The 14608-nt window shown below is 36.2% G+C and overlaps 1 protein-coding gene across 1 annotated transcript in view; it reads left to right on the forward strand.

Moving 5' to 3' along the window:
* Positions 1-14608, forward strand: part of Ge-1 (Enhancer of mRNA-decapping protein 4 homolog Ge-1) — a 527075-nt gene that overhangs the window by 77837 nt on the left and 434630 nt on the right. The window contains exon 5 of the mRNA XM_090372439.1: positions 139-331. Coding sequence (XP_090228565.1) covers positions 139-331 — 193 coding nt within the window. The remainder of the gene's footprint in view (positions 1-138; positions 332-14608) is intronic.

Here is a 14608-nt window from a genome sequence, read left to right on the forward strand (position 1 = left end):
CACTTTTTCTGCAACAGTATTTATGATGATAGACTATCTACCTTGTGTTGTCAGTATCACAAATGCTGTTGTAATATTTCTATATGTTCAGTGTCCATTGAATTCAGTAAAGAGTACAACATAATAATCTTGACTTAGCACCAGGTTCATCAGTGGCAATGGTACGAGTGATGAATCCTACAAATGGAGAAAGAGCTCTAATCAAAGGCTTAAAAGGTGAAGTTAAGGACTTGTCATTTGCTCATACTAATACTAGAGTTCTTTTGGCCTGTGTTGATGAAGTTGGAACTCTACTAGTTCATGAAATTATAGATGAGGGAGGAAAAATAATGTATCCTTTTTTATATGGTGAACATTTTTTTAATGCAATGATAAAATATTTCTATCATTAATTTATATTATATGGGAGATGAAATGTGGATGAAAAATAAATTTCATCTCAAATTGTCAGGATATCACTGAGTTTCCCTGATTTTGCCCTACAAGGAAACAAGATAATTTATAAAATAACAAATAATATAGAAAATGTTTTTTAAATGAAGGTAGCGATATATATAAAATAAAAATGAAAAGAGAACTACATCTGATATTCTTTTATTTGGTAAAGTTTCTTTACCAAATCAAAGAATATCTGGTAAAGAACTAAGAAGATTTTTGGACTAAAGCCTCAACATACAGAAAGATTCACTAAACGGACAAGTTAGTGCAATTTCATTATATAGTGAACCAATAAAGTAGGTGAACTGGCATCATTTCACAATATGAGATATAACAAAAATGATGCCGTTTCACTTACTTTGGTGGTTCACTATATACTAATATGATGCAATTGCACTAACTTGTCCATTTAGTTTCTTGAACTTTACTTAACTCTCTATTTCAGCCAATTTGGGAGATAACTTATTCAAGTGATTTATGCTATTTATGCTACATGTTAAGGGGTCATTGATCTTGTGAAGATAAACTTTGCGATCCAACCCACTTTGTAATATTTTATATTTCTTTGCATGGTTCTTTGCTTTCCTTTCAATGAAAATATGTCCTTGACCTTGTTTAATATAGTTCTCTTCCTTGAACCTCTCAATCACGTTCCCCATATGGTATCTATTGTTGGGTTTTGCAGTTCATACCTCACCCATTCTGTGTAAGGTTAACATTTAGTTCTCCTTACTGATCTGATCATTATTTTTGGCCCCCCATCTTTCTTTTTAAGTGCCACCTTCAGACCTGAATATAGTGTTCCTATTGTGATTTCATGTGATTAATGTTGGCAAATAGGTGGATGTGGTATATTTGTAATATACCACACCCTTTGATGATATTTTTAAGGCTTTTGGCAGAATTTGTCATGCTCAACTACGCAAAACACTCCTGTGTTATGGAGTATAAACTGTTGTTACAGTTATATATCTGCTGCAAGAAAACAGCTGCAACAGAGTTGTAAATTCTTATGGCTCCAGGCCATACAGAGTATAAATGGAAATTTATTATTATTATTATTTGAATTTTTCCTAAAGTGGATTAAGAGCTATTACAATACCAGATAATTGTTAGTGGCTCTTGGTCCTGCTTATGTATTTCTATTGTAATCCTATTTTCTTCTTTCTGTTACTGTTGAGGCATCAAGGATAATAGCATTTATAAAAAAGAATATCAAAAAACTTCAAAAAGTTCCAGTGAAGCTCTGCAGTATATTTGTTCTTGTTCTTCAACTTTAAGCAGATTTAATTGGAAGCTCACTTGAGGCATCCACGATATTAGCATTTATAAAAAAAACTTCAAAAGTTACATGAAGCTCTGCAGTATATTTGTTCTTGTTCTTCAACTTTAGGTATCCTTTATACAAAACATCTGAATTTGTACAAATTCCTTTGTTTATATGTAAACATAATATTTATTTTACAAAAAAATAAATACTGTTAATACTATTTTTTTTTTTTTTTTTTTTTTTTAATTTGCAAATTTCCGCTTATTTTCATTTATGAATTGCCTATCAGGCGTGCTGTGGGTCTGTGTTGCAAAATATAAATGTGCAATAATAGCTTTGCTTGCTGTAATATTGATATTTCATTGGGCTTTGTGGTGCAGAGTTAATTAACCGTGTCTTTCAGTAAGATGCCATAGAAATATGACATTAAATTTCAGAAGAAATATGCTATTTTTTCCATGTATTGTAAAATCTGAAAGCATTAATGCATTTGCCATCCATACTATGTGTATATGTGATTTTTAAATTTCAAGTAGTGGGAAGTGTGATGAAATCACATTTGCAAATAAATGAGCATAATAGTAATGTGCAGTGCATAGAAAATATGCAAAAATAGATGTTGCATTTCTTAGTTGTGATGATGTCATATGTGCTGAATGTTTATTTGCATCTATTGTTAGATCATAATCTTTTCTCTGGGTTGTGCTGATCATTCAAGTGTTTTTTTTAGAAATATGTTTCTTGATAGCAAAATAGGAAAACTACGGCCATGGAAAAACAAAAACAAGTTAAATTATATGGATAGAGAGAGAAGGAGTAGTGATGGCTCAGAGAAATGGGCCACTTTTGATTGCTACAGATGGCAATGATTAAAGTGATTCCAATCTATATCCTATTGTGATGACTTTTCCTTAAAAAAAAAAAAAAAAAAAAAGCCACATCAAAAGCAGCTTATATCCGGTGCCAAAATTGGAAGGTAATTGCAACATTGGGCATCTTGTGAACAACATGACAGTATGTGGGATTCCTACAAAAAAATTATTGTCTGGCACTTAGTGTTGATAATGCGTCTTATAATAGACATTTATTGGAGTAGCAAGGGTAAAAGAGAAAGTTGAGCATTTGATTGTTATAGACTGTCTTTGTCACCTTATTAATTTGTGTGCTGAAAAGGGAACTGCATGTCGAAAGTGGATGAATACTTGGTCGACATTCTCTACTATCTAGAGAGAAGTGCTAAAAGGAAAGATAGATTTAAACAATTTCAACTGATGCATGCCACTGAAGAAAAAAAGATTTTGAAGTTGCGTGTACACGTAGGCTGTTTTTGATGAAATGTATAACTAGTCTGACAGAATAGTGGCAAACTTTGATAAGTATGCGCAAAGAGGAGGTTAGAAATAGTCAGAAAAGCCATATTAGCACTTCAGAGTTACCAAATCAAAAACAACAAGCGATCACTAGTGAGTGCCCCTGATACAAAGCTAAATCCAGTTCATGATCCAAAATAACTTTTGAAAGAAGACAAATTAATGACCTCTCTACAAGAAAAAGAACATCTGGATTGCAGACTTCTAGTGAAAGCAATCCTAAACAAGGCAAGCAAGCTGATAATTATAGACATGTTATTGCCACTCATGTAGAAAATTTCTGTTTGTTTGGCTTGAACAATGTAATTTGCTTGTTTCTCTTAAATGCTGTACCAATTTTGAAAAATCCAAGCATAGCTTTTCAATCCAGTGTAGCTTACATCTATGTATTGAGGTTATTATTCCTAGATGGGTTGAAGAATTTTATGTGCAAATATATTTTACCAGCATTTTTCAAATTGTCCACTTCCATTTTGAAAATTGATTACCATAGCAGATTAAACCAGAAGAGTGATTCTGATTTAGCCACAGGCATTTCTGCTGTCCAGGTCATACAGTGGTTCTTGATTGGCTGACAAGTGTTACTAGGTAACAGTATCTTGTGATTACTACTGGTCAGGAACGAGAATATTTTGGAAATAACTGCTATTTGCAGGATGGAGGTTTCTTTCACCCATGTCAGTTGACCAGTAACTCAGCTGCTTTGAAATGCATTCGATGATGTGCTTCCGCAGACTGCAATGATCTTATGCCCGATTGCTTAATCTTGCAATACACATTACTGCACTGCTGCATAGAATTACAAAAATTGCTATACCTAAATAACACTGACCATAAATCAAACAGAATAAATGACTACTGATTATATATATATAAAGTATATTGTGATTTACACTGTGAGCGATATGTGGTATGAAAAAGAAGAAGAAATAGACAGGAAGTTAAAAATAAAGATAAGAAGTGAAAAGGCAGCCAAAATAAGATAACATTGCGGTGTCTTTCACAATCTCAGTGTCATCATCAGAGGTCATCCACCGAAATTATGAAAAAGACAGCAATGTTCTTGCTTCTGTTTCGGACATGTTCTGTATGCTGTAGTGCACGTGAGCGGTTGCTACGTGTTGAGAACGAAATATTAAAATTTTTTAAAAAATTTTGCGGTAAGAGTCTAATAGATTGTGCCAATAAAAGTGGTTATGTTACGTAGTGCATACAGAACATGGATGACCTTACAGAAGCAAGTGAAAAGAATTGAAAAAACTGCAAAAAACTAAAGTAATGAATATTGGAATAGGCAGGAAGAAAGGGACTTAGCGTTACTTTGTAAAGCTGACCAAGTGACCAAGATGGTGGCGTGCCAGTATATTTATGTGTGGGTACAATAAAAGTGGTTATGTTATGTAGTGCATACAGAACGTGGATGACCTTACAGAAGCAAGTGGGTATACCTAACGCTAGGAGCCGCTAGCGTACCCACACATAAATATACTGGCACGCTGCCACCTTGGTCATTTATATATATATATATATATATTAGGTCGAGATCCCGATAGATTTTGCTTTGCAGGTGGTGGGGATTTTTTTTTTTTGGCGGGAAGTATTATCGGTAATTAAGGCATAACTAACTGGCTAGCGGTAGTTCTACTAGCAGTTGTTGGCTCGCCTATGGTTCCATGTTATCTATTAACATGGAATCAAGTTAAAGTATAAGGTATAAAATATAAAGTATAAATATAAAATAGGAAGGTGACTTTCTTTCACATGGCTCTCTGCTACTTCCTCGGGGACTTTGAGCAGATAGATAGCCATACTAAAAGAATGCCATGGGCATACCTGTTTCTGTGGTCTCAATAACAGTTTTGCTTTGTAAGTACTCATTTTTAGGTTATGGTTGTCCTAAGTTAATAATTCAAGTAAATCAATTGAATCTGTAATTGTTAATTTTTGGTTAACTTGAGTTTTAAATTTTGGATTACTATTAGCTGCAAACTGGGATTGAGACCTAAAGCCCGACGGGTATGTATCATAGTTACTATAAAAGTATATAGGTATTTACTTGTGATCAGTATGGCTGTAGGTTGGTGGGACCAAGGACGTGTAAGTTGCCCGGGAACCGCTTTATAGGGGGTTGGGGCGCCATCTGGTCTGATTTGTTGGTTGGTCTGTTTTTAATTATAATGTATGTTTTAAGGGAGGGTTAATTTGTAACTAGATGACGTGTATTCAATTTGTAACCGATGGTTAGGTAAATACCTATATTGATTTTTGGGTAAATGCAATTTTAAGGATTACATATTGGTAATTACAATTAAGGATTACAGTTTTTTTTGTGTAATGCTATCCGCTGGACAAAGACTGGTATAACCTTTCTACAGCATAACAGCCCATGTATGCCCATTCGGATAACTATATACATATTTACATACCTTCCTTTTGGTGATTATAACCCTGTGGTGCTTTAAACTTTATTATAATCTGTAGCATGTTAGCTTATGTTGTTATTTGTGTCCCTTTTGTTATCTAATGTCAAATATCCAATGAAGTTTGTGCTATGAAGCATGGTGATGGTTATGGGGTTTAATATAGTCAGGTCAGCATGAGTAACCGAGTGCCCATGCTAACCATGTGCATGGGTATAGTTGTTATATTAGGGGTTGAATTTGGACGTCCAGGTTGCGGTGCGGTCAGGCAACGAGCCTTGTCTGAGCGCAATGAACCCGGGGGTTTAATAGGGGCCCAAATAGTTGCTCTGTGACCCTTATAGGGTCACAGAGCAACTATTTGGGCTAGAGTTAGAGCAGGGATGATGTAGGGTTAGAGTTGGGGTGATGTAGGGTTAGATTGGCTTGAATGGCTGCTTTAACGTGGTATCTAATGAATTTGACAGGCATTTTGTTCTGAATTAAATTAGTTTTTGTAAAGCATTCAGTATGTTTTCCTGATTACCTACAGATGTGTAATATTTTTTTTAGTCTGATTTCTGATTACGTTACCATGTATTTGTTTAACTAAATTGGTCTCCCAGTTTGAGTCTAATGACTGGGAAGTCAAAATGGTCTCTTTTGTCAAAATGTTCTGTGTAGTTATTATTTTCTTTGATGATTATTTCGCTGTCAAGGTATATGGCTTGTAGGTGGCTTTTGGAGTTGGTGCGTTCGATGGTCAGATCTGTGGGATATATTCTAGTGCTAATTTTTCGAATTTACCGCAGTTGACAACTAAGACTTGATGATCCAAATTTTACAATCTTGCACACTAGATTTTTCTAATGCCTACGGAAATCTGCATCTGAAACATTGATGTCATACTTAAAAAGAGAATCCTTTGGCTCTTATTACTATTTGAATGGCATTGTAGATTCAAAGAAGGCAGGTAAAGTTTAGCATACTATGAATTATGATGAAAGAATTTTGACCGATTGTATGCCTGAATAATTGAAAAAGCCAGGCAACTCATCTGGAAGCTATCATGGAAGATCAAGGACTTATTTCAACATGAGTTGATCCCTGGCACTCCTCCTGTGGTACCTGAGATGCCTATTGGCAACCAGGGTGATGACTATTTGCAGTGATCTCATAACAGTATCTAATAACAATCCATCATCATTAGGGATAGACTTTGTGTTTTTTTCTTTGACCTGCAAAGCATGAATCATTGACTTGGAAATTGCCTCATTTGCTTCAAACAAATTTTGTTGAAGAAAAGCATGAATCATTGACTTGGAAATTGCCTCATTTGCTTCAAACAAATTTTGTTGAAGAACAAAAGGGAAAAATAATGATAGAATTTTTTGTAACCATTGTGGTATGGTACTGTGAATGAGGAAAGAAGTGTACAGTTGTTTTTGTCTAGCTGTAGAAGTTGTTGAACAGAAATACACCCATGCACATTGCTCAGCTGTGTGCATGGGTATAGCAAAAATATAGCAAAATTCCTATATATCATTGACAAGACTCCATGATCTTCCTCGGAAAGCCCATCTGCACTCTCAGCGAACTTCATATTTGACTGCACAATTACCCCCAGGTATTTTTCACTTTCTGCTTCCCTGAGTGTAGTACCACACAGTTGGTATGTTTCTCTTTGGTTATTGCTACCCATATGCAGTACTTTGCATTTGTCAATATTAAACTTCAGTTGCCACTTCTCAGCCCATTTTCCCAACTTATCTAGATCCAGTTGGAGTAGCATACTGTCTTTACTGTCGTTAACAACCCTGCCAACATTTACACAATATGGAAGACACCAAAGGCGTGCTTCTTAGACTAATAATATTTTAGGGCAGAAAGCCTCAAACTATGACATTATCCAGTTACTGATGAGATGCCAAATAGCTTCAAAATAGTACTGTCTGAGTGGGTATACTCAACTGAAAATAAGTAATAGTATTCTCTAATGGGGAAATGTTACTTATTTGAAGTACAAGGAGGGCAAGTTATTGTGAATATGAGATGCAATAATGATGCCAGTGTACAAACTGGTTTAAAAATTTCAACTATGTAGTAATAATGCAAATGCACTATTATTTATTAGTTAAAAATTACTACAAGAACTTCTTTTGCTGATAATTATTTACTTGTACAGATTTCCAGTAATTTCCAGTTTAGGACCTTATTGGTATCATAATTAATAACTTTGTGGTATATCATACTAGTATTAGATATTTTTTAAGTTACATAAAATCTAAAAAAAATATATGAAATTTCCTTCCCTTTTTGAGTTGAATGCAATACATTGATGAGCCAAAACATTATGACCAGCGAGTCGTTATGCAAATCGAAGCAACTGCAGGCGAACTACGGTGTGTGCGTAGATCGGGACTCAGTATAAAAAACACTTGATATGGAGTTCCATTAATCAGTGTTACTCTGTTCTTCAGATGAGAAAGGCAGCAGATTTAAGCGAGTTTGACAAAGGTCAAATTGACAATGGCCAGACGACTGGATCTGAGCATATCTGAAACGTTACGGCTGGTGGGGTGCTCACAGTCAGCCGTGGTTAGTACCTACTGAAAGTGGTCCGAGGAGGGGAAAACCATGAACTGCCGGTGAGGTGTTGGATGACCACGTTCATCAATGCTCAAGGTGAGTGAAGGCTCTCCCAGATGGTACGTGGCAACAGAAGAGCAACTGTGGTGCAACCCGCCAGTAATTGGAATGCTGGTGATGGGAGTAATATGTCATAACACACAATACATTAAACCCTGCTGAAAATGGAGATGCGTAGCTGCAGGCTGCTCCGAGTGCCCATGCTAACCACGATTTACCGGCGATAGTGCCTACATTGGGTGCGAGCATCAAAACTGGACCCTGAGTGATTGGAAGAAGGTCATCTAGCCCGATGAATCACATTTCCTGTTGCACCATGTGGATGGTCGGGTACATGTGCATTGTTTACTTGGGGAAGTGATGGTGCCTGGATGCACTGTGGGACGAAAAAAAGCCGATGGTGGCAGTGTCATGCTTTGGGGGGGGGGATGTTCTGCTGGGATACCCTAGGTCCAGTCATCAATATGCTAGGCATTCTGACATCTACCACTTACCTAAACATCATTGCTGACCAGATACACCCTTTCATGGCAACGGTCTTCCTCTCTAGTGGTGCCATCTTTCGGCAGGATAATGCACCATGTCACACCACCTGGATTGTTCAAGACTGGTTCGCGGAACATGAAGACTTTCAGGTATTGCCTTGGCCTCCAGATTCCCCTGACATCAGTCCCATTGAGCATCTGTGGTTTGTGTTGGAACAGCAACTGCGATCTGCGACGTCTCAGCCACGGACCTTACAGGAGTTAAAGGATCTGCTGGTTACGTGTTGGTACCAGATACCACAGGACAAATTTAGAAATCTTGTAGCGTCTATGCCTTGCCGAGTATGAGCTGTTTTGGCTGCACATGGAGGACCATCATCATATTAGGTAGTGGTAATAATGTTTTGGCTCATTGTTGTATATGATAATATTAAATTGCCTCAGAATGAAAGATATTTTATTATTTCTCTAACATTCTGTGACCTGAAAAATGACCACCAAGCCTAGAACCAAAAAAGGTATGCTTAAACCTGAAGAGGTGGCAGGTATGCTTAAACCTGAAGAGGTGGCAGCTCTACTTCTAACCCTGAATGGGAGGATTCTGTCATCCAGAATGATGTAATGTTGTAAACTTGGGCACACACACACTGGTGGTTACACAATAGAAAAGGATATGAAAGGTACATTTGACTAGATCATATGGATAGCTTAGAGATTATTCTCCATACAGACAGGTGCCTCCGTAGCCAGGTGGGAAGGAGCAGCAGTGCGTAGCACACACTTCTTGATTAGACCGGGGTTCGAGCCCGTCACCACCAAATATGGATGATGCGGAAAGGTCAGGGAATGACCACCGCATATCCCGGAGCAATATGGCCTAAGCTGCTAATGCTCCTAAAAACCAAACAACAACAACAACTCCATACAGATGGGCACACATTAAGTATTGAAGCTGAGAGGATAACAGAACCTCTGCATGCTGTCTTTAGACTTCAGGATTGGGAAATACAATCAAATTTCATTGATTCATTAACCACCATATGGGAAATAGATATAGAAGCTTTGCCTGCATTTAACCAGAATGGATCTCTTTATTAAAAAAATGGAATATTCAGAAGCACTGTGACTAAGAGTATCATGCTGATAACATTATGTATGGACTTGTCCCTCTTCAGCCGAATCACAAAAGCAGTATTAAAGAGTAGCACAGCTCTGCACCCTGTAAAGATCCACATTTAGCCACAAGCCAAGCTGCAAATAATGTGGCTACTCTCTTCCATTGTGTGGAAAAGTCCTAGATTTGATTCGAGTCTCTGGTCAAAGTGAGAGATATTTCCTTTTGAGATGGAACTTTTCTGATATTTTTCACCATCAGGGAGATAGTTTTGTTATGAGTAAGAATTGCAAGGTTTTTCATCCAATAAAATATATAGATTAATTATAGATTGTTTTAATTTTATGAATTTAAAAATTTATGAAATTTGTAAACTGACTGCCCAGGGCCCAGACCTATTCAAGAAGCTCACTCTGGAAAAGATTACTAGCCCTACAATCCCAGACAAACATGATCTCCAGAAAAATTATTTTTTTCTAAAGTCCACCAGATTGACCAGACTTAATGGTACTACACAGAAGTATAATCGATCTGACTATAATCAGGACAAGAGCCCTCACCAATCTCAGAATATCAGTATTGGTTTCAACAAAACAATGGAAAAAAGGCAAGTTTATATGTAGCAACAGCCAAAAAAAAAAAAAAAAAAAAACTAACCAATCCCACCTTCCCTACTTTGATTTATCCATTTCCTTCAAGTATTTACCTAATCCCTCCTTAAATTGTCTTACTAGCCTGTCTACACTGTTTAGAAAATTTCATTAGATTGTATATTAGTAAAATAATAAGAGGAGTTTACCTCAATATACTGCGTAGAACACTTCTGTATGATACCCTCCAGAAATTGAAACAGAAAAAACGAAAAAATCGACAACTTACCAGTACATTAGAGTAAAATATAAATAATTAAATAATCAATTTAACACAATTCAAATCAATTTAAAACAATTAAAAATCAAATTAACGCAATTAAAAGAATCTAACGAAAATATTCAAAACGATTTTCCTTCCTTACTTGAGGAAGGAAAATCGTTTTGAATATTTTCGTTAGATTCTTTTAATTGCGTTAATTTGATTTTTAATTGTTTTAAATTGATTTGAATTGTGTTAAATTGATTATTTAATTATTTATATTTTACTCTAATGTACTGGTAAGTTGTCGGTTTTTTCCGTTTTAATTTCTGGAGGGTATCATACGGAAGTGTTCTACACACTATATTGAGGTAAACTCCTCTTATTATTTTACTAATATTATTATCAACGTAGAACATATTGAGTAGTACAGCGCTGATTCATACTATCTAATTAGATTGTATAGTCCAAATCCATTTAATTATCTATTAAAACCTTAAGAGTACCCAGTTGCTTTATTACTCTAGGATTACTGATACTCAGATGCTGAGATCTAATGCTTTCCAGTATTAGATCTCAGTTTCTCAATCTATCAGGATAATTTATCTTGTCTAAGTAGCATATCTTGATTATTGTCATTAAATACTACAATCCATTTCCATATTATCAGCAAACTTAGATAATGAATTTGAAGTGTCTAGCATTAGTATCATTAAAGTTAATTAGAAACAGCAAAGGGCCAAGACACTCACCCAAGAACTGAACCATTTTGGATCCCAATGATACATGGGTCCATGAAGAGCAGTGGCCATTTATAACTACACTGTCTTCTACTACTTAAGCATCCCTTTATCCAATAATAGTAGTAACTTGCCCTTAATGCCACATTGCTCTAATTTATACAAAACCATTCTTGTAGAATTTTATCAAGAGCTTCACTGAGATCAATTAAATAATCTGAAAGTTATTCCTTCTATCCAATTCTTTACCAACAGCTTCAAGCTTCATTAAAGCTTGAAGGAAGTTCATTCTTAGGAAGTTCATAATCTTTTCTGGCATAGAAATCAAACCTATAATCCAACTTTAATCCGGAGGCATGTTTTCACATCTACAAGCTATAGGGACATTGCCTGAACCCAAGAATGCATATTATAACAGCTAAAGGTTTGCTTGCATCATTTGCTGCTTCCTTCAGTATAATTAGATTCTATCAGTCCCTTGTGCCACATTCAATTTTAATTGTAACAACTCAACTTCACTTCTACTCCTTTCTCAGTTATAGAATCGTTAAACTTCCAGTTGGTATTAGCTAGAACACTGGCATCTTAAACTTGAAAAAACTTTCTCACATGGGAATGCGGATGCAAAATATTCATCCATCTCGTCAGCAACCATTTTAGGATCATTGATACTGTTACCACAGATATAAAGTGGACTGATATTTTGATACATTTTCTTTTATTGTTAACATAAGTGAAGAAATTCATGTTGGTTCTTTTTTGCACTCTTAATTAAAGAGTTTTGTAATCTGGCTTAGCATGAGTTAACCCCTTGAGTAACTTTATTACAGGTTAATCTGTATCTAGTTAAGGGTTGGGGCTTAGAGGGGAACAGGTATCCTGTGTGTTATCTGACACTCACTCTAAAACACTGATGGATCCAATATCTTTCTATTACAGAAGATTTAGGAGAAGTCCGGTTGGCCTGCCTCCCTAAAATCCACTCTTGCACACCTCAATGGTAAGCCCTGTTACATCACTTAGGTGGCAACGAACGTGTAGAGTGGTTCTCTTCAAGATGCCTGGTCAGCGTGAAGAGGAAAAGACCAAACCCTCCAGCATATGACAGCACGACAAAATAAATTGCCCTCAGTCCCCAGCGGCTTTCATTCTCCCTCTTACAGCAACGAGAGGATTAGAGTGGAGGAAGAGGGTGCTAAGAATCTCTGGGTGCAACCAGGCTGCCATGCATGGAAACTGAACTTGGCCAGTTACAATGTAAGATCGCTCATCAGTGAAGACAGGATATTAGAGCTGGAAAAGGAATTAGAAAATGTGAATTGGAATATCATCGGTTTGGCTGAAACAAGAAGAAGAAATGAATCACTTATAAGTATATCAAGTGGAAATCTGCTGTAAACCAATGGAAACAGTGAAAGGAGTGAAGGTGGAGCTGGGTTTCTGGTCCATAAAGGTTTAAAAAACAACATTTTGGAATTCAAAATTACATCACCAAGGGTGGCAAGACTAATGCTCAGGATTTCTAAGAGGTACAAACTAAAGGTTTTAATGATTTATGCACCAACATCAAGCCATGATGATGAAGAGGTTGAAGAAATGTACACCGAAATTGAGTCTTCTAGATGAGCAGAAAACCCACTACGCTATAATTATTATGGGGGACTTCAATGCTAAGGTTGGAAAAAGACAAAACAGCGCAGAAAGGGGAACTATAGGAAATTTTGGAATTGGTGAAAGAAATGAAAGAGGTGAAAGACTTGTGGAATTTGCAGAATCTCAAGGATTGTCAGTAATGAACACTTTTTTTTTTCAAGAAAAGGGTGATACCCCTTTTCTTGAAAAAAAGGCGTAGATACCCCACATATTATGATTTTGAAGAAAATATATGAGAATGCTACCTTCTTGGTTAGAGTAGACAAAGACAGTAGGAAATTTAAAATTGAGAAAGGAGTTCGACAAGGAGACACAATATCTCTGAAACTGTTTACTACTGCCCTTGAGGATGCTTGAGGATGCCCTTGAGAAGATTAGACTGGTCGCAGAAAGGAGTCGATGTGAACGGAGAGTACCTAAACCATTTACGATTTGCAGATGACATTGTGGTTATAAGCCACGATCCCGAAGAATTAGATGAAAATCTTAATCAGTTATGCACAGTTAGTAAGGATTTTGGACTAAAGATGAATATGGCTAAAACAAAAGTAATGATGAACAAGTATGCCACAGAAAGGGAAATAATGATTGAAGGAGCAGTAATTGAAAAGGTGGAGTCATATACTTATCTGGGACAAGTTATTAGCTTTGGCTGGAAGTCAAGAGAAGAATAAATTTTGGATGGATAGCATTCAGGAAATATAGTCACATACTGAATCGGAATATCCTGGTTTGTCTGAAACGTGAAATAATGAACCAATGTATACTCCCCACCGTGATTTATGGAAGTGAAACTTGGGCACTCACCAAAAGAATGGAAGAGAAGCTGAGAATTACACAGCGAAGAATGGAACGAATTATATTGGGAATCAGACTGTTAGATAAGAAGAGAAACACATGGATTAGGCAGCAAACTCAAGTAAAGGACATTCTTATCAAAACTAAAGAACTAAAATGGTCTTGGGCAGGACACATAGCTAGAAGACATGACAGATGGACTAAGAAAATAACAGAATGGTACCCAAGAGGCGCTAGAAGAAAACCTGGAAGACAAACGCGGAGATGGATAGATGAAATTCATGAGTTTGTGGGTAGTAAATGGATGGCCAGTGCTCAAAACAGAAGGAACTGGAAAGTTGCTGGAGAGGCCTTCATCCTGCAGTGGATTGAAAATGGCTGATGATGATGATGATACTTAAGTGTTTGTATTCTCTGAAAAGAGTAACTGTTTAAGGAGTTGCCCATTATTATTTGGATAGTTAGTAGTGTTGTATGCTTCAATATGGTGTGTTGTACTTCATTATGATTAGTATCCATGTTTATATTTGAGTGCTGAAAGCATTAATGCAATAGGAAGGCCAGTATACATATTTACACATATTGTAAATTTTATCACGTTGACTGGAGACAACTGTAGTTAGTGACTAGTTGAAATGTGGGTGTAAATTGAACATATATAAACTTGACCCTGTAATACATTTATATATTGTTTTATGCACATTGCATAAGTAGAAGAATGTGAATGCCATTTATCTAGAGGAAAATGTTTTTGATAATTCATACAGAGAAATAAAAGGTACATAATAAAAAGGTTTGCATTTATATAATTACACACTAGTTTTGACTATTGTGATCAGT

Source organism: Mastigoproctus giganteus, chromosome 4, assembly GCF_048544385.1.
Source record: "Mastigoproctus giganteus isolate SK-2022 chromosome 4, ASM4854438v1, whole genome shotgun sequence".
Lineage (NCBI taxonomy): Eukaryota > Metazoa > Arthropoda > Arachnida > Uropygi > Thelyphonidae > Mastigoproctus > Mastigoproctus giganteus.